The sequence below is a fragment of the Gadus morhua genome, chromosome 20, assembly GCF_902167405.1.
Source record: "Gadus morhua chromosome 20, gadMor3.0, whole genome shotgun sequence".
NCBI lineage: Eukaryota > Metazoa > Chordata > Actinopteri > Gadiformes > Gadidae > Gadus > Gadus morhua.
The window spans coordinates 15,933,596-15,952,005 of NC_044067.1; the positions used below are offsets into that span (position 1 = coordinate 15,933,596).

The 18,410-nt window shown below is 43.8% G+C and overlaps 5 protein-coding genes across 7 annotated transcripts in view; all 5 read left to right on the forward strand.

Moving 5' to 3' along the window:
- The first annotated feature begins 750 nt into the window (after nucleotides 1-750).
- Nucleotides 751-2,532, forward strand: LOC115533704 (gamma-crystallin M3). The gene is made up of 3 exons (XM_030344332.1): nucleotides 751-861; nucleotides 1,156-1,398; nucleotides 2,182-2,532. The coding sequence occupies exons 1-3, from the start codon at nucleotides 850-852 to the stop codon at nucleotides 2,452-2,454; spliced, it is 528 nt and encodes a 175-aa protein (XP_030200192.1). The 5' UTR covers nucleotides 751-849; the 3' UTR covers nucleotides 2,455-2,532.
- A 647-nt stretch (nucleotides 2,533-3,179) lies between these two features.
- LOC115533703 (gamma-crystallin 1-like) lies at nucleotides 3,180-5,040 on the forward strand. The gene is made up of 3 exons (XM_030344331.1): nucleotides 3,180-3,494; nucleotides 3,968-4,210; nucleotides 4,574-5,040. Exons 1-3 carry the CDS (start codon nucleotides 3,435-3,437, stop codon nucleotides 4,847-4,849), a joined length of 579 nt encoding a protein of 192 aa, XP_030200191.1. The 5' UTR covers nucleotides 3,180-3,434; the 3' UTR covers nucleotides 4,850-5,040.
- An 854-nt stretch (nucleotides 5,041-5,894) lies between these two features.
- On the forward strand, nucleotides 5,895-7,349 carry LOC115533668 (gamma-crystallin M2-like). Of its 2 annotated transcripts, none has more exons than XM_030344274.1 (3): nucleotides 5,895-5,978; nucleotides 6,177-6,419; nucleotides 7,004-7,349. In XM_030344274.1, exons 1-3 carry the CDS (start codon nucleotides 5,970-5,972, stop codon nucleotides 7,283-7,285), a joined length of 534 nt encoding a protein of 177 aa, XP_030200134.1. In that variant the 5' UTR covers nucleotides 5,895-5,969; the 3' UTR covers nucleotides 7,286-7,349. The 2 variants fall into 2 exon arrangements, with proteins under 2 accessions (XP_030200134.1, XP_030200135.1); XM_030344275.1 differs by having other exon boundaries at nucleotides 7,013-7,349.
- A 1,558-nt stretch (nucleotides 7,350-8,907) lies between these two features.
- On the forward strand, nucleotides 8,908-9,975 carry LOC115533669 (gamma-crystallin M1-like). Its single transcript, XM_030344276.1, has 3 exons — nucleotides 8,908-9,018; nucleotides 9,133-9,384; nucleotides 9,648-9,975. Exons 1-3 carry the CDS (start codon nucleotides 9,007-9,009, stop codon nucleotides 9,918-9,920), a joined length of 537 nt encoding a protein of 178 aa, XP_030200136.1. The 5' UTR covers nucleotides 8,908-9,006; the 3' UTR covers nucleotides 9,921-9,975.
- Nucleotides 9,976-12,880: 2,905 nt separating this feature from the next.
- Nucleotides 12,881-18,410, forward strand: part of gpr45 (G protein-coupled receptor 45) — a 6,202-nt gene continuing 672 nt past the window's right edge. The window contains exons 1-3 of one of the 2 annotated variants that reach the window (XM_030342581.1): nucleotides 12,881-13,117; nucleotides 13,325-13,416; nucleotides 17,197-18,410. The exon at nucleotides 17,197-18,410 is cut by the window's right edge and continues 672 nt beyond it. In XM_030342581.1, coding sequence (XP_030198441.1) covers nucleotides 17,303-18,410 — 1,108 coding nt within the window. In that variant the 5' untranslated portion in view covers nucleotides 12,881-13,117; nucleotides 13,325-13,416; nucleotides 17,197-17,302. The remainder of the gene's footprint in view (nucleotides 13,118-13,324; nucleotides 13,417-17,196) is intronic. The other variant, XM_030342580.1, reaches the window with a different exon arrangement.

Genomic DNA, 18,410 nt, shown 5'->3' on the forward strand with positions numbered 1-18,410 from the left:
AATATAAATGATTTAAGTCACATTGTTTTTCACGTCGTTTGTATCATAAAGCCAAAAGCACTTGAACCGCTCTGGCTGAGGGAGTTTAAGGTTTTGTATTACAGGTCTGCTGTTGACTTTCCATTTGTTCTGCTGAGGATTACTGGGAACACTAGTGGGGTACCCTTGGCCCATTCATAGGTGAGGGTCCCCTATGGGTTGTGATGTTTAACACAAGCAACTCCCTACAACATCAACACATTGAAAACAACAGCTAATGTCTACACAGAAACGGTCCCAAATATAATACAACATCATTTTGTCTCTACTTTCTCCCTGTTCCTTGTTGCATAATAGAGAGTATTATTTTGTAATTCCCATAAAGTGATCACCTTCAATCTATGTTATTTTCCACAGATGAATTATATAATTTATTATTTGATATATTGTATAATATGGATATTGATGGGTTGTGATTTGTTTTCTAACATATATTTAGCCCGACTTCTTAATGACTCTACAGTGACACCAGTTATAACATGTTTATAACATGTAGTTTAACATGTGGAACCCTAATGTCTGCTCTTATAAGGTCTTCATGTAAAAACACTTTGATTGACGTGGATATGAGAGAGGACAAGACAAAGTTAATATTACTCAGCAGTGATGTTGAACATTCCAGGTTGGGTCAAAGGAAAAGCCTCACTGTGGAGTTTGTGCTGCTGACAGCAGGCCTCATTTGAATGACAACACACACTGTAGAACACAAACACAAACACATGTGTGCGGCTGCTGTGGCAATGGATATATAAGGCTGACCTCCCGACTCTTTACCAAAGCACAGAAATCAGCTACAAGCCAACCGCAACCATGATGGGCAAGGTTGGTGTTTGACTCCTTCTATTTTGTTTTTAACATAAAAAATAAGACATTTTAAAATGTAAAGAGTAACACAGAGAGAGAAAAGAGAAACTTCCACATCTGGACCTGATGTGTTACAAAGCATTCATGTCGGCCATTTTGGATGTGGATGAGTGACGATCTACATTTGACAATTTAGTTTAATCTAATAACGAGTAGAATAATGTTTACCAAAAACTTTGTCAAATCATGAAAGGATTCCCCCCTTTAATGGATTTTTTATCTAACACAGACTATTTGCTTCCCTTCGTCCAGATTATCTTCTACGAGGACAAGAACTTTGGCGGCCGCCATTATGAGTGCAGCAATGACTGCACCGACCTGCACACCATGTTCAACCGCTGCCAGTCCATCCGCGTCGAGAGCGGCATGTTCATGATCTACGACCGCCCCAACTTCATGGGCAACCAGTTCTTCGCCAGGAGGGGCGAGTACTCCGACTACATGCGCATGATGGGCATGAACGACTGTGTCAGGTCTTGTCGCCACATCCCCATGGTAGGCTACCTTGATACGCAATTTTGTTGAATTCTTAGCACAGCCCTAGTAGTATGTCGTTCCACGTGTCTTAACCGATAGGTGTTGGTACTGGGATGCAGATTTAAATTAAAGTAATTTTAGACTGTAATCACTAATGCATATTTTCAACATTTTCGTGAAAACCTTGCCTATGTTTTGATTATATATCCTGTAGGCTATATATTTTATTCACTAAGAGTTATATACGTTACTTAAGTAACACAGATCTACGTTAAATCGTTCTATTGAATAATGAAAGATTTATCATTCATAGGCAGTGGCGTCTCTAAAAAATGTCATCGTGGTGGCAGAATGAGGACAATGAAAGTGTTGGTGCACACGCTACACACCAAAACCAAATCAACATTTTGAGTTAAAAAACAATCCTATTGTAATGTGTTAGGTATCGGTGTATATACATGTGTAATGTGATTTCATTGTTTTTCAAATAGGCTAGTTGTCAGTTTCCTTAAAAAGAAATATACAGCTTTCATTTAAAGGAGCACATTGATTTTAAGGAAAAAAACATTACTGAGGATAGCTTGCCATGCATTAAAATGAATTGCGAATGTAAAATATCAGACAGAAGCCTATTATGCATACAGCACAGAGGCGATTGTATCAAGAGGTCCATGCTCCCCCCCTTCCCCTGGCCACCCCTGTGGGACGTCGTATACGAATGACCCCCAAAGCTCAGGCCCCTGTCTCCAGCCTGTCTGAACACCTGTACCCCCCCCCCCTCCCGCTCCTGTCCCCCTACAGCACCGCGGTAACTTCAGGATGAGGATGTACGAGCGCGCTGACATGGGCGGCCAGATGATGGAGCTGAACGACGACTGCCCCAACCTCATGGACCGCTTCCACATGTCCGACTTCAACTCCTGCAACGTGATGGATGGCCACTGGCTGATGTACGAGCAGCCCAACTACAGGGGCCGCCACTACTACGTGAGCCCCGGCGAGTACAGGAGGTACAACGACTGGGGAAGCATGAACCCCAAGATCGGTTCCATCAGGCGCGTCATGGATCTCTAAAGACAGAACCACGGTTCTCGTGAAATGTCTCCTCTTTGCCTTGTTTCACACACTGAATAAAATGGGGTCAGCGCTCAAGAGTTTTCAGTTTTGTTCTTGCTCCGTGCGCTTCGCCAGCGCCTTCCCGGCCGGCGGTTACGTCACCAGAGGGCACTGTCCCAACATCCTGGCCCTGGTCAGAGTCCTGAATAAAATGGCCGCTATGACAGTGACCACCAAGCCTCCAGTGTCCTCACTTATGACTTGGTATCATGCTTCCAGTGGTGCATGACTATCCTCTGCCTAAAAGGTTGGTATGACTCCCTCACTTGTTCAACTAGGTTATATTAACACTATGTTGTTTAGAAACAATATTGAATTCACCAAAATATTAACCAAAATAAGTCAACCTCAAATTCCAATTAAGTAAACATTAGCTATAGCAAGAGAGAGGATCCATTAGTGTGTTCTGTTCTGCTGGATATAACCTGCATTAGAAACACTTCCACCAGTTATTAAAGTAGGCTCATTAAACACACAGGCCTACTATGGTCAGTCAGAGAGTTCTATTTTCATGTTTATTTGATATTAAAAAAAAATTAACAAAAAAATAATTAAATTATATTAAACATAATATTTGTAAGATACACCTGATAATATTATTTACAGTGGGCAACGCCGCACTTTAACAATCAAGGCCATAGATTGTTAATATTTAGAATTTGAATTCAGTGGTTTTTTTCACTTAAAAACTGTTTACATAAAGGTAGTGTCAAGGTCATTGATACATCAAGAGTCAAGGGATGTTATTTGGTGTCAATCAACATGAATACACTAGTTACTGTAAATCAGCTAAACACACAGGTTTTCCTCAAGCTTCATCACGCAAATCACTCAAAATCAGTATCACTTAACCCCTGCTGTTGTCCCACACTGTACTATGCAGTGTATTACAATATGAATAGCACATGCAGCGTTAGCACATTGGCTTCTCTATATATATGACAGTATTTAAGCCGCAGGAGAGGGCCCAACACCACACGACAGCCAGCATGGGGAAGGTAAACATCAGGACTGAGGGGCTGGAGAGACCACCATGGGTTGTTATTTTCATTATGATGACATTGCGTCTTGCCTCGAGTTAGCAAGAAGATGATGTGGCAGATTTGCTTCCCAACCCTTGGGTACATGCTTGCGGTATAATCTCTTCATGAGCAATATAATTAAGAACTATCATTTGAGACTAATTTCTTAGAAATGCTACAGCCCTCTGTCAGCTAGTTAAGTGATCTGAAATATCTGTTCCGGTTTTCTGTGCCTCTTCCTTTCTATAAGCTAGTTCAATTTTTTATATTAGCCCCAAATCATTTCTGACCAATCAGGACATCTCTTCCTTCATTGGGCCATCTTGGCAATCGATCCCAAGTGTGTGAAGACAACCCTTTTCACTGGCAACAAAATGTATTTATTTTGGGGATGTGTGTTTTCAGAATCTTGTATTTTGTCGTTTTCTGCTCTTCTGCTCTTTTTCCAGGTAATATTCTACGAGGAAAGGGACTTCCTGGGCCCCAGTGTTGAGTGCACGTCTGAGTGCAGGGACCTGTTGTGCCAACTGAACCACTGCAACTCCATCAGGGTGGAGTGTGGCGCCTTCATGATCTACGAGAGTCTGGAGTTCGCGGGCACCCAGTACTTCCTCAGGAAGGGCGACTACCCCGATTACCACAGCTGGATGGGCTGCAATGACTCCATCCGCTCATGCCGCCTCATTCCCGCAGTGAGCCCCATGTCCACAGGGAATATCAGTTCAATCAGTTACTTAAATCTGCTCTATGTCACTTTAGAACTGCAGCTATTTACTCCACTAATGGGGAAATATAGTGCAGGTTTAACTTTTCAGCGTTGAATGAATTCGCCCAGGACCTTCATTCATAAGTTTGGAGTCATAGACCTGTTTTTAGTCAAGAGACCTAAAGACTTATCCATTTTGTCTTAACCTTTACTAACGTCCACAGTTCTCTGTAATTTCTTTATTTAAAATCATGCTAGGGAGACATGGCTGTGTGCTTAGCAATGCGCCCTGGCCTCCTTCAGAACCGATCCCTCGTAGGTGAATCTTTTTCTCTTTCTCATCCAATAGCAAGAGTCCGGGGCCTTCACCATGCGTCTGTACGAGAGGATAGAGTTCGGGGGTCAGGTCATGGACCTGGCCGACGACTGTCCCAACGTTGTAGAGCGCTTCCACAAGAACGACATCTTCTCTTGCAACGTGAAGGGCGGCCATTGGCTCTTTTACGAGCATCCCCACTACCGGGGGAAGATGTACCTGATACGGCCCGGCGTGTACAACCGCTTCAGCGAGTGGGGCGGCAGGACGGCCAGGGTGGGCTCCATCAGACGCATCATGGACTATTGACCGTCTCTGCAGTCTGCCGACTCCCGTACCATATAAAGATATTTTCCGTAACAAAACTGATGAAATGGTTAATGAGTCAGATTCCTGTTAAGTTTGCAAAAACAACTTCATATATATTTTTTATTCACCGTAACCCTGACCTGTAAACTCTTTCAATTTGCTTGAATTATCTCCTTCAATAAATTACCCCAAAGACCGTAAGAACAGATATTGATGGTAAATGATTGTCCTTGGTTCTAACAGTGTTTTCTGATATTATCTGATTTTGTTAAGTCTAAAGATTGTTATCTCTACAGTTAACAGTAGGAAACATAACACAACAATCCTAAAAAAGGCATTGGCTCCAGACTCATAACAACAATGTTCACTCTTCAGATCTAATGCTCGTTAAAATTGTCAAAATTATAAAATATGTGGCCTCATGTATATCCATGTCCATAAAGACATCTCTGCTTTAGAGATGGAGCCCATACTCTGACCTTACTGATCACCTTGTGATCACGTGTGTGTGTGTGTGTGTGTGTGTGTGTGTGTGTGTGTGTGTGTGTGTGTGTGTGTGTGCGTGCGTGTGTGTGTGTGTGTGTGTGTGTGTGTGTGTGTGTGTGTGTGTGTGTGTGTGTGTGTGTGTGTGTGTGTGTGCGTGCGTGCTTGTGTGCTAAGGTCACATGAACTGACATCTACAATAATCTATTTATATCATGTTGTCTATATAATTTCAGCTTCTTAATACCCTATACACATATTTATTAGCATACGGTAGGGTGGCTAATGCAGACCCGTAGGGGAGAGAATGGCTTCCTGCTCGGTGAGCCAACTTATTTAATGCGAGAGGGCTGTTCCATATTGTTCTGCAGCCATTGTCCACTGGATGCGTGGATACCACACTAGTCTCTTCCTTTGTCCATGCACATCAAAACACCAAACCTGTTAATTATTTATCCTTTTTTTTCCAAATAGAAAATCCATATTTCTGGCCGAATGTTGTGACCCTGACAATAAGCTAAACATGTGCTAGTAGCCTTCAAATACAACACGGCAAGTATTTGAATAACAATACTTTGTTTGTCAAGAGGTGGTATAAAAAGCCCTGAAAACATGTGGAATCCCTCCAACGGAGACCATGGGCAAGGTCAGTGTGTGATTTTATTTTCCTCCCTCTATTTCCTAAATAATAATAAACATTGCCACAATTCAATGCACTTTTCATGTTTAAATGTAACACACAACGTCAATTCAAAATTCATCTTCAAAATACCTTTATTCAATTATATATTTAACGGGATTCACCCTTATTTCCCATTTTTCATTTTTTAAAAACAAAAAACAGATAATTTTCTACGAGGACAGGAACTTCCAGGGCCGGAGCCATGAGTGCAGCAACGACTGCACCGACCTGCACTCCTACTTCAGCCGCTGCAACTCCATCCGGGTGGAGAGCGGCTGCTTTATGATCTACGAGCGGCCTGGCTACATGGGCCACCAGTACTTCATGAGGAGGGGCGAGTACCCCGACTACCAGAGGTGGATGGGCTTCAGCAGCTGTATCCGCTCCTGCCGACTGATCCCCATGGTAAGCATTGGGAGCTGATGGTCCCTTGGGATTCGAGGAGCACCTCCATCCAATCTCCCCGAAGGTCAAAGACAGTCGCATCGAGAGGTTGTTGTCATGGCAGCCGGGTCCAACTCTGGGGAAACCAAGGGTTTCCCTCTTGTTTGTTTGTGTTTACATTCTGGACCCCCACACCCCCCTTCCTTGCCCCTTCTGACATCGGGCTGAGTCTTTAGGAAACTAAATGAAGGACTTAGTGGATGGGCCAATCTCTGGGGGAAACTAAGATATCTGTTCGGTTGGTTGGTTTTTACATACGAACCATGCTTGGGGGCAATAAAGCATATGTTAATAATTATGATAATGGTCATTATAATGATAAGGATAGATAATAATAATAATAATATTATTAATGATAATAATAATAATAATAATAATGATAATAATAATAATGACAATAATAATTTTAATAATATGGATTTTAATAATAATGATAATGATAATAATGATGATATGCATAATCATAACAATGATAGTAATAATAATAATGATAACGATAGTAATAATAATAATAACCCTTATTGTTGTGGTGTTTTTCCCTGCTGGCGCCGCAGTATCGCGGCTCCTACAGGATGCGGATCTACGAGAAGGCCGACTTCAGCGGCCACATGATGGAGTTCATGGACGACTGTCCCTGTGTGTCCGACCGCTTCCACCACCGCCACGTCTACTCCTGTAACGTCATGAACGGCTACTGGATCTTCTACGAGTACCCCAACTACCGGGGCAGGCAGTACCTCCTCCGCTCCGGGGAGTACCGGAGGTATCGCGAGTGGTGCGCCACCTGCTCCATCGTGGGTTCCTTCAGGAGGGTCACTGAGTTTTAGCCATTGTGTAGCAAACCCCTGCTGTAAATATACAACTGTTATTAAAGATGTTGAATTTTTAAAATGGCTTCTTGGAAAGTGTTTTATGGCGTTCTCCATTTTACATCTAAGACAAATGTCAAGGTCGTATAGACCTTGACTTATTTCATGGCCACCCCGCCCTCACCCCCCACCCCCCTCTTCATGTGTTTCTTCACTGCTGATCTGATCCCCAAATAGTCCCACGCTTCAGTTAGTTCTTCATTTCATGGCCATTAAACTACCAGTTGGTCATTTGCAATGGTTGATCCAACATGAATAAACCTCACAGTGCCCCACAAGGAACGATGAATGATTATCAACGAGGGCTTTTTATCTGATTTAATCTGCAAGGTGAAATGTGGAATACATAATATTAGATAGTAAATTGAGATCTACAAGGCTCATTGGCTTTGTCTTTTTGGTTCCTTATTCCTTATTATTTCCCCCCTGTCTTGACTTATCATTATTATTATCATTATCATAATCATTATATGATTTTTTTTTATCATGATTAGGCTCTTGACAGTATATGATACAAAGGATCATCATCACCACAGTCCTCATCCCCCCCTCCTATTCTATAATAATGTTTACAATTGTAAGCGATTAAATACAGTTATCATAGGGTTCCTACTGAGCTTACCAACAATCACTCACTGAACTGCATTCACTTGGAATGATCACTTATGCACCTAAAAGAAACACACACACAAAAAAGATCCACTCTCATATCCACAAAATCTATTTATCTTTGCTGGAGTTGTTTTAGAAAAATGACAAACATATGTGTTTAACACAACTCTTATTGCTATATTTTCTACAGACTTTTATAATCATGCCGGCATGCTTTACCGGCATGATTTCAACATAAACGATATTCAATACAGCCTTACATAGAACTAAGATATTAATCCTCTCTAAATGGGGGTTGGTATCTTATTATGATCATAGAATTTCCCCAAAGTAGAGTGTTAAAGATTTTAAAGTTAAATATCAACATTAATAGATACTCTACTTGATCATCTATAATCTATATTTGCTTCTCTACTAAACGTTTATCCAAATTTAATTTAACATGCTGAGGATAGCATATGCAATTGGAAAAATGAATTCATACTATTTATGTTGGCTGAGTCTGGGTTCATTAAGATAAAAAGAAAAAGTGGATAAATCCAAGACGAGAATTTGTGTCACAAAATAATAATTGCAGGACAGTAATACAACGAAAAGGTTACCAGAAAACAGTAAATATGAACATGCAAAGAACTACAATTGACAACTACATTTGTTCTAATAGTGATATAAAAAAATAGTCTATCCTATGACTTTAATTAGAATTGTGTCAAAATAAGGTAAAGAAACGATGGTTGGATTTCAGAGCCAGTTATGTCCCTTTGGTGGGCATCAGACGATATGACAGAACATTCTGACAGAGAACGACACTCAAACAAAGGTTATGCTCATAATGGACAATGGAGGTCACCACTGCCAGAAGTGTATGGATGAAAAACCATTGGCATGCACATATAGGCCCTGTTCAGCAAAACCCCCCGTTTTGCCGGGTCATCAGCTTTGCAACTTTGAATAACAACAGAACGCGGTCCGATGGATTCTGTATAAAAGGGTCTGTGGAGCATCCAGTTGGCACAGCAAGTTGAATTCCTACCTCCACTGCGGAACTACCTCCCTACTAATCCATCATGATGGGCAAGGTAAACTCATGTTGCTTTTTAATTTAAGTAACTGATCAATAATAGTTTTTATTTTTTTTAATATTTCTTTATATTGTTAAACCTTGATTTTGCTTCCCGCATTGTTTTTTCCAGATCACCTTTTACGAGGAGAAGAACTTCCAGGGTCGCTCCTATGAGTGCATGAGCGACTGCTCCGACATGTCCTCCTACCTGAGCAGGTGCCAGTCCTGCAGGGTGGAGAGCGGCTGCTTCATGCTCTATGAGAGGAACAACTACATGGGCCAGCAGTTCTTCATGAGGAGGGGAGAGTACAACGACATGAACCGCATGCAGAGCATGGGAATGATGTTTGACAACATCAGGTCCTGCAGGATGATCCCCTTCGTAAGATAACTCACCAACGCTTCAACTATTACTCTCACACAATTCGACTGTTTACTCTCACCCAGTGCCACTGATAACTCTCACCCAGTTCAACTGATAACTCTACACCCGTTGAACTGATAACTATACACCAGGACAAATATTACCCTACCCCAGTTGAACTAGTAGTTAAACTAGTAAAGCATACCCAGTTCGACTGGTACATGGACAATGATGTGGTTATGAGTGTGCTGACATTGTTTCTCTGATTATATGCATTACAGCACAGGGGCCAGTTTAGGATGAAGATCTACGAGAGGGAGAACTTCGGTGGTCAGTCCAACGAGATGATGGACGACTGTGACAACATCCAGGAGCGTTACCGCATGTCCGACTGCCAGTCCTGCCACGTGATGGACGGACACTGGCTGATGTACGAGCAGCCCCACTACAAGGGCAGGATGATGTACATGAGGCCCGGAGAGTACAGGAGCTTCAGGGAGATGATGAGCGGCCAGAGGTTCATGAGCATGAGGCGTATCACTGACATGTGTTAGACCCCCTGAAGATGTTTCACTGAATAACATGAATAAATGCTATATTGTAACATAACTATGATGCTTGCACGTTTTTTTATTTCTTGTTGGGTTAAGCATTGGGTCAACCAACAGCGTTGGAAAAATCCCAGGTTTAGACTACATGTTAGAGCCACAGGTTGTGCTCAATATTAAATCTAGAGGTATATACTTTGAACTTTCAGATGATAATGATAGTTATCATCATGGCCCACAACATAACCTCAACTACAACTAACTTTTTTTTAGTAAGTACAAGTGTGAGTGTGAGTTTAAAGCTGATATAGCCCAAAAAAGCTGATAACCAGTCAACCGAGAAATAATGTGTGTTACTTGATTGACACAATGTAATGACAAATAAATTTAGAAACCGCAATAGAAATCAGCCAAGAGTGATGGCTGCATATTCAATATGGCAGTTAGTATCTGCTTCAGAGTAACAAGGCATTACTTTGGAGGCATATTTTATGGGAGGAGATTTGCGTTTTAAATGTAAGCATTCCTTTGAACTTGCTATTGGAGATTTTTGAAGAAAAATAAACACTTTTAAAGTGGAAAGGAAGCAATCAAATAAAACATGTCTATAGCACTAGTTAAATATTTAAATATACCATAAATACAAATAAAGTCGGAAATATGTCCCGTTATTCAGAATGAAGCACAAACACGTTGCATTAATTACAATGTTTTCAGCCTGTGCGCCGCCATCTCTGTTTTCAGAAAACGATGACGTCACGAGAATGGTTGGTATTAACATTCTATGTTGTTTACATAGCGGCTCATAGCCTCACAGGTAGCTTACTGCCTCAACAAAATGGATATGGACGAATTGGATAGACCCACCAATGAGGGCAGGCATCCAATTGCCTATGCTTTTGAGCCAGTAAGAGAAGTCGGAGTTTTAGTGCCCCCAACAGAGCCTGACTATGGAGGAGAAATAGATGAAGGAGAGAGAGATGTATCTGAGCGCACAGGAAACAATCGGTGGTGCTTGTGTGGGGTTTGTGTCCCTATGTCCACTGACATGGAGAGTGTCTGCTGCCATGAAATGAACCTGTAGTAATGCAGTGTAAGATATGTATATATATTGCACATTATATATTATTACATTATTATATTTTTATATATATATATATATATATATATAATAATTATTATAATATAATAAGATAAGAAAAGTAAAGTACACGGGTGCAGCAGCTGGGCTCCACGCTGCCTTACAGTTCGTTAATTTCATGATACAAGTAATTGTCGTGCCATTTGGGTGTGCACGTGAATATGCGAAAATAGTGCAACCGACGGTGTTTGCAAATGGATTATTTCCGATAACAATGGATTATTTTGGCGATGGATTAGAAATTATCAAGAGCATGCAGCGAGCTAGTCTGCAAACAAGACAATCTTCAAACAGTGAGTGTACTTGTACTAATTTATCTGTTTCTCTAGTAGTAGAAGCTAAGTGTACCTCTCGTTCCTCTGCCTGGCAAGCACGTTTCTGCGCTCTTTCGCTGCGCATAAGAGCAGCGCCCGGGTCCGATCTGACGGGTATGTCCGTGTCTCCAGCACTATATCCACTACAATTAAAAATAGTTGGCACAGCATCTGGCTTCAGGCGATTGGTGGGACGGCGAACAAATCTCCCATCTTCAGAAAAGCTCCCTCTTCGATGTAATCAGCCTCTATAAAGTGGTCGCTACATACTCTCTGCCCTGGTCCCATTGGGGGGCTGAGGCGTTTCAATGCAGCTAACCATCTTTGGAGCACTTCAGGCTTCTTGACGGGAATTACATGGAAATGAACTATTCTACCGCTCTCCTTTAACCGATAAAATTCGTTTGAACAGCCAGGGGCAATACAAAAGGACCCCCCTGTTCTTCTTCCAATATCCGACATGTTTATTTTAAAGAGCCAACCATTCTGATGACGTAGCGCCTGCGTTTTTAAAACATGGCTGCGCCCTAGAGGCGAAAGTCGTTATAAACATGTCATTTTACGGTGAAACTACTTGAATTTCAGTATTGATGAAAATCCATGTGTTTCCAAAAATGAAAAAACAAACAAAAAATTGACACAGTTCTCAGTGCTTCATTTCCACTTTAACACTGCTTTGAGTGAGGCAGAGGTCAAAATGGCAATTAGCCTATGTGGCATATGCATTCGGTTGGGTTTTCTTTCAGTATGTTTTCACTGTTTGCAGTCCACTGAAGTATAGTGCGTATTAGCAAGTTTATAGTTACATAGATAGACAAACATTTTCAAGCTATCTTTACCTCATTCTATTCAGCTCCTGAGGTAGGTTTTCTAATTTACACTAAAATGACTAATTGTGAACATTTGGTAGAAAGGTTAGGATACTGCGTGAGAAAGTGTGAAACAGCTGCTGTTTCAAAACACAAAAGCTGTAAGGGAAGGGCGTATGGGAAACAGCTGTCCACACCGTCAATATTTGGACTTGACGGAATTAAAGACTTCCATACCCCTACTAACATACAATCGTATGTAGGTTTTTCTTATGTAGGTATTTTGTTCCATAGTAAACTACTATAGAATACCTGCTGCGTTTTAACTTTTCAACGACGTGTAGCACCGTAACAAATGGTAACTAACTGTAATCACGTGTCAAAAAGGTAACGTCCTAAACGCAACGTCACAGGGACATAGGCCTACTGTGTTTTATTGGGACTTAAGTGAATAGCATAAACAAGCTCACTACAACATCTACAACATGTATTTTTCCCTGATGTTTCTGTACGATTAGCTAATGCAACGAATGAATTCCGTTGACAACAACCTCACTTCTATTGATGTCATTTGTCATGGTAATGCAATTATTTTCTTTTATTATTTTCTCATTATGCTTCCGTACACTACGGTCCCGTAGTAATTTAGGCTGGGCCAATGTATTGTCAAAGCGACGTATTTTTGCGTAGCCTACTGCACCTTTAAATGGGTGGCTGCCGCTCGTCTCCTCGCGCGTCAGCATCAGCAGGCGGCACGCGTGATGCCAATCGATAAGCCGTAGTGAAACGGGGAAATTATCATCATATTCAAGCGGAGCGCTCGCCATCCACATAGATCCCTACTCGCCATGGATGTCTATTCATCTGCAGTGGCTGCTCTGGCACACATGACGCGAAACACCGCGCCAATCCCCTTTCATCCTTAATTCGCCTGCCAAGGTAAGCAACTCAAGATTTTTTTTATAGTGATTTTCTTTTCTTTTTTTTACTCTCTTATCTAACCAGACCTGCCAGACGCTTGAAATAGTTTATCCTATCTTCTCTTAAATTGGCTATATCTACATCAGGCATTTTTATATTCGACATAGTAGGCATTATAGAGGCATTTTTGGTCACATTTGAATATTTGCATATTTTTTTCTTGAGGTAGAGAAAATGAGCAAACGGGAAGAAACGGGAGGAGGATGGACGGCTTAGTCGAGGAGGGGATCATCATACAAATCTGAGCAAAACAGAAGGTCTGCAGTGGGGATGTTTCATCTGTTCCAATTTAGCCTAGATACATCTAGACAGACAGAGATTGACATGCAACAGTAAAAGCACACATAAAATGTGCAGCTAAATGATACAATTACATACTCATAGATTATTCAATTGAAAACTCCCATATGCAGGGGTAATCAATATGTATTACGCAGAGAACAATCACAAATACAAAATTAAACCTATAAATCAATCGGATCATTAACAAGCTCACGTGGACAACACATGAGAAGCACAAATCATAATGTTTTTCAAATAAGATTTCCCTGCAGCCTATGACAATACATCATCGAGAAGGCTTAATCCTGTGTAATTTGAAATGACCAGTTAATCAAATGGATGTCAATTCATTAATTTGAGGCTTTTACAAGGATACCTCACAATACAAACCTCCCTGTCTGTCTTTCTCTCTCTCTCTCTCGCACGCTCGCTCGCATGCACGCACGCACGCACGCACGCACGCACGCACGCACGCACGCACGCACGCACGCACGCACGCACGCACGCACACAAACACACACACACACACACACACACACACACACACACACACACACACACACACACACACACACACACACACACACACACACACACACACACACACACAGACTTACTCCCATCTGCATATTTATTTGTGTTATTGTTCATGATGAATGTATGGCCACAGCCCATAGTGACTATAACTATAGTGACTTGTTATTCACACTAAATTGTTGAATGTGCCTGTGCCCCTCTGGTTTCTAAATGTATGTTGTCTTCATGGAAACAAAAACAAAAACAACAGCGTATTTTTTTCACAGACTTTGGAATATGGGATGAGATTGGGGGGTTTCTTGTTGCCATGGAAATGGTGACCCTGTTCCCTTGGCAACAGCTAGTAACACTATGCTGTTGTAGCCCGTGCAATGTTTTGTCTTGGAATCTGAAAACCCCCTTTTCGCATCTGCCTTTTTCGGAGGGAAACTGATGACTTGACATATTAGTGCAAAACATTGCATTGTCTGTCAATTTAAGCTTTTGCATAAAGTTTTGATTTCCCTATAACATGCAAACACTATCTCATTCAGTCATTAATGATATAGAGTCATCATTCAGGATGACATCATTTAGGATGATTGATATATTTCCCTGAGCAGGATCTACATTTTTTTTCTTTTTTGCATCGCTCGGTCATCTGTTGCTCACAGATCATCTGACCTGGAAGGAGTGACAAAATTCAGAATAATATGATCCTTAAAGGAGACTATACTAAAGCTATTTCCAGCAAACATCTTCAAAAACATGTTTTCTGGAACTCAAATACTATGTTTACTTATTGTGAAAACTCCATAAATTGTTTGCTGGAAATAGCATTTCCGGAAAAAAAAATCTCGCCTACCGCTACTGCCCTCTGTTTCAGTCACTTCGGAATGCGCTGTTTCTGGTGTCTGTAGCTTTAATGCAAATGAGCTGCTGCCCATTGACCAATAAGCTGTCAGACTGAACCACAGCATGGAGGAGAAGGGATTGTTGCCGTTTGCGGACTCCTGGAGCTCTATATCTATCTAGCCAAAAGCAGCCAAAAGCTATGTGTGCCTCGGATGATAATAGACTGCGTCTGAAGTCTCTGGCACTTTCACAACAATTAAAGACTCGTAGTGGGGGATATCTCGGCCATTGTTGAGAAGAATTTAGGGAAAGGAACTTTGGCCTTGACTCTCTGAAGTCCATGAACCGCGAAATGGAGGAGAAAGGGATTGTACTCCGGGAGCTGATATGCCGAACTGATATGCTGAACTGCTGCTGAAGCTTTCCGGCTGCTCCGGCGGGTTTCCTCCGGGAGCTGAAAAGTCCGGCGGGGTTAGCTCGGAGGCAGTCCGGCAACTCAGCTCCGGGAGTACAATCCCTTTCTTCTCCATGTCTCCTCCTCCGGACTGCCGCCGAAGCTTCGGCGGCAGTCCGGCAGCTCTGGTGGGGGGAGGCAGTCAAGCAGAGAAAGGGATTTTACTCCCGGAGCTGAGCTGCCACCGAGTTCCCCTGCTCGTCCGCTGGTCCACAAAATCGTAGCTATGCTCTGATTGGAGGGGATTAGGGAAGTGGGAGGTAATATCAACTGTGCCCCCTTCCTACGTAGGAGCCGGAAGACGCCGAAACTGACTCGCTTGTTTGGTAACTGTAGGCGGGATACTTTCAATAATTCATATCTCACTCAAAAAATCATGTACAGACTTTTTTCAAAGTTTGTATGCATGTGGGAGCCCCAGAGACACAAAACAACACCCCAAATCCCAGGAAAAGTGTTCATAATATGTCCCCTTTAAACAATTTGAGCCATATCAATACCATGCTGGCTCTCTCCCAAGAATGTCTGGTTCTTCTCCTAGGAATAGCTGAGCACATAGAGTTAGCCAGATTTGATCCAAAAATCTTGCAATTATGGTAGCTTCACCAGACCCATCACATATACTCTCCTGCTGTTACCAGCATTATGACTAATGGATGCCATAGCAACATTCCTGAAGGTGAATACGTTTCAGGATCGTTTTAACCTATAGATTTTGATTTACAATAAGTGCTATTACACCACCCAATGATGAGACACAGCTTAGTAGAGTGTGAGAGAGAGAGAGAGAGAGAGAGAGAGAGAGAGAGAGAGAGAGAGAGAGAGAGAGAGAGAGAGAGAGAGAGAGAGAGAGAGAGAGAGAGAGAGAGAGAGAGAGAGAGAGAGAGAGAGAGAGAGAATAGTCACGTGTGTGTATTTTCTGTATGTTTGTTTCTGTATTTATATATGTGTGTGTTATTGTACGTGTGTTTATGTGTGCATACTCATGATGGCAGCGAGAGAAGTGTGAGCAGCTTCATATTAGCGCGGTTCTAGGAATTTCCTGGTGTTGTCAAGGCTTTGTCATGGCGTGGGGAGGAGGGGGGTCGGGGGACAAGGTCTGTATGGGGGTCCCTGGGCCTCTCTGTCTGGTCACTCTGTCCCTGGCCCCTGGGGCTAGACTGACCCCTCTGTGTGTGTAACCCCCTGACCCGACCAAGACTGATGTCTTCTCCTCACTAGAGACTCCTGGACAAGGCGAGAGAGAGAGAGAGAGAGAGAGAGAGAGAGAGAGAGAGAGAGAGAGAGAGAGAGAGAGAGAGAGAGAGAGAGAGAGAGAGAGAGAGAGAGAGAGAGAGAGAGAGAGGCAGAGAGAAATGGAAAGAGAGAAAGAGAGAGAGAGAGAGAGAGAGAGAGAGAGAGAGAGAGAGAGAGAGAGAGAGAGAGAGAGAGAGAGAGAGAGAGAGAGACTGTGTACATGCATTGAAAGCACAGTAAATGCATGCATGATCAGAGATCCACTTTTCAGCCTCAGTTATCACCGGCCCTCATTAATGCTGTATGGACAGTGAGCATGCTTTGAACCGTATGCGCTCTTTCCAGAGAGAAGCATTGTCTCATAAACAGTGTCCCCGTGTGGTCTGTCCAGTGTGGCTTGTGAACCATCCCTTCACAGGGACGCCGTCGCCACCTAATGCCGCCTCCATAGGGGGCAAGTCACACTGCCTGTCACGGCGGGACACACCACAGAATGTCTGAGCCCCTCTCAGCTGTCCCACACGAGGCATCGTCTCAGCGTGTCCTGAGGCACGCTGTCTTTCCCTCCTCTCTTAATTAAGCTTTTAACGTGTTATTATCTCTCAGTGATTACGTAGTGAATTGGAAGCGAGCGCAGTGAATGTATCCTCTTATTGGAGATTGTGTAACCCATACTTCCTTCTTCTGGTCACAGATATTGCCATGGAAAACCAACGGACGGGGGAGACTTCAGAACGTGAAATTACGAAGATGGAGATACATTTCCTTCTCCTGCTGAACTGAGCTCAGCTCGCCCAATCATGGCCGCCATGGCCGCCATGGCATTCTGCAACGAGAGCCTGCCAGAGGGCTGCGACTACATGCAGCCCGGCGGCGTGGAGGAACCCTCGGAGGCCGTACCCTCGGAGGGCGGGACGCCCCTGATGTCCGTCACTCTGCGGGTCACCCTGGCGGCCATCATGATCTTCATGATCACCATCGGCTTCCTGGGCAACGCCATCGTGTGCCTGATCGTCTACCAGAAGCCCGCCATGCGGTCGGCCATCAACCTGCTGCTGGCCACGCTGGCCTTCTCCGACATCATGCTGTCACTGCTCTGCATGCCCTTCACCGCCGTCACCGTGGCCACTGCCGACTGGCGCTTCGGTGGCGCGTTCTGCCGCGCGTCCATCATGCTGTACTGGCTCTTTGTCCTTGAGGGCGTGTCCATCCTGCTCATCATCAGCGTGGACCGCTTCCTCATCATCGTGCAGCGCCAGGACAAGCTGACCCCGCACCGGGCCAAGCTGCTCATCGTGGCCTCCTGGGTGCTGAGCCTGTGCGTTGCGCTCCCGTCCGTGGTGGGCTGGCGGGCGGGGGCGGCGGGCATCGGCGGGGCCTGGGCGCCGCAGTGCGTGCTGGGCTACAGCGAGTCGGTGGCGGACCGCGGCTACACGGTCCTGCTGGCCGTGGCGGTGTTCTTCGTGCCGTTCGGCGTCATGCTCTACTCCTACCTGTGCATCCTGAACACGGTGCGGCGCAACGCCCTGCGCATCCACAACCACACCACCGAGCACTCCTGCCTGCCCGCGCTCAACCAGGTGGGCAAGCTGGGCCTGACGGGGCTGCAGCGCCCCCCGCAGGTCAACGTTGACATGAGCTTCAAGACGCGCGCCTTCACCACCATCCTCATCCTCTTCATCGGGTTCTCAGTGTGCTGGCTGCCGCACACGGTGGTGAGCCTGCTGGCCGTGTTCAGCAGACGCTTTTACTACAGCTCGGCCTTCTACCCGGTCAGCGTCGGCGCGCTGTGGCTCAGCTACCTGAAGACGGTGTTCAACCCGGTGATCTACTGCTGGAGGATCAGGAAGTTCAGGGAGGCCTGCCTTGAGTTTATGCCCAAGAGCTGCAAGCTGTGCCCCAGGGTGC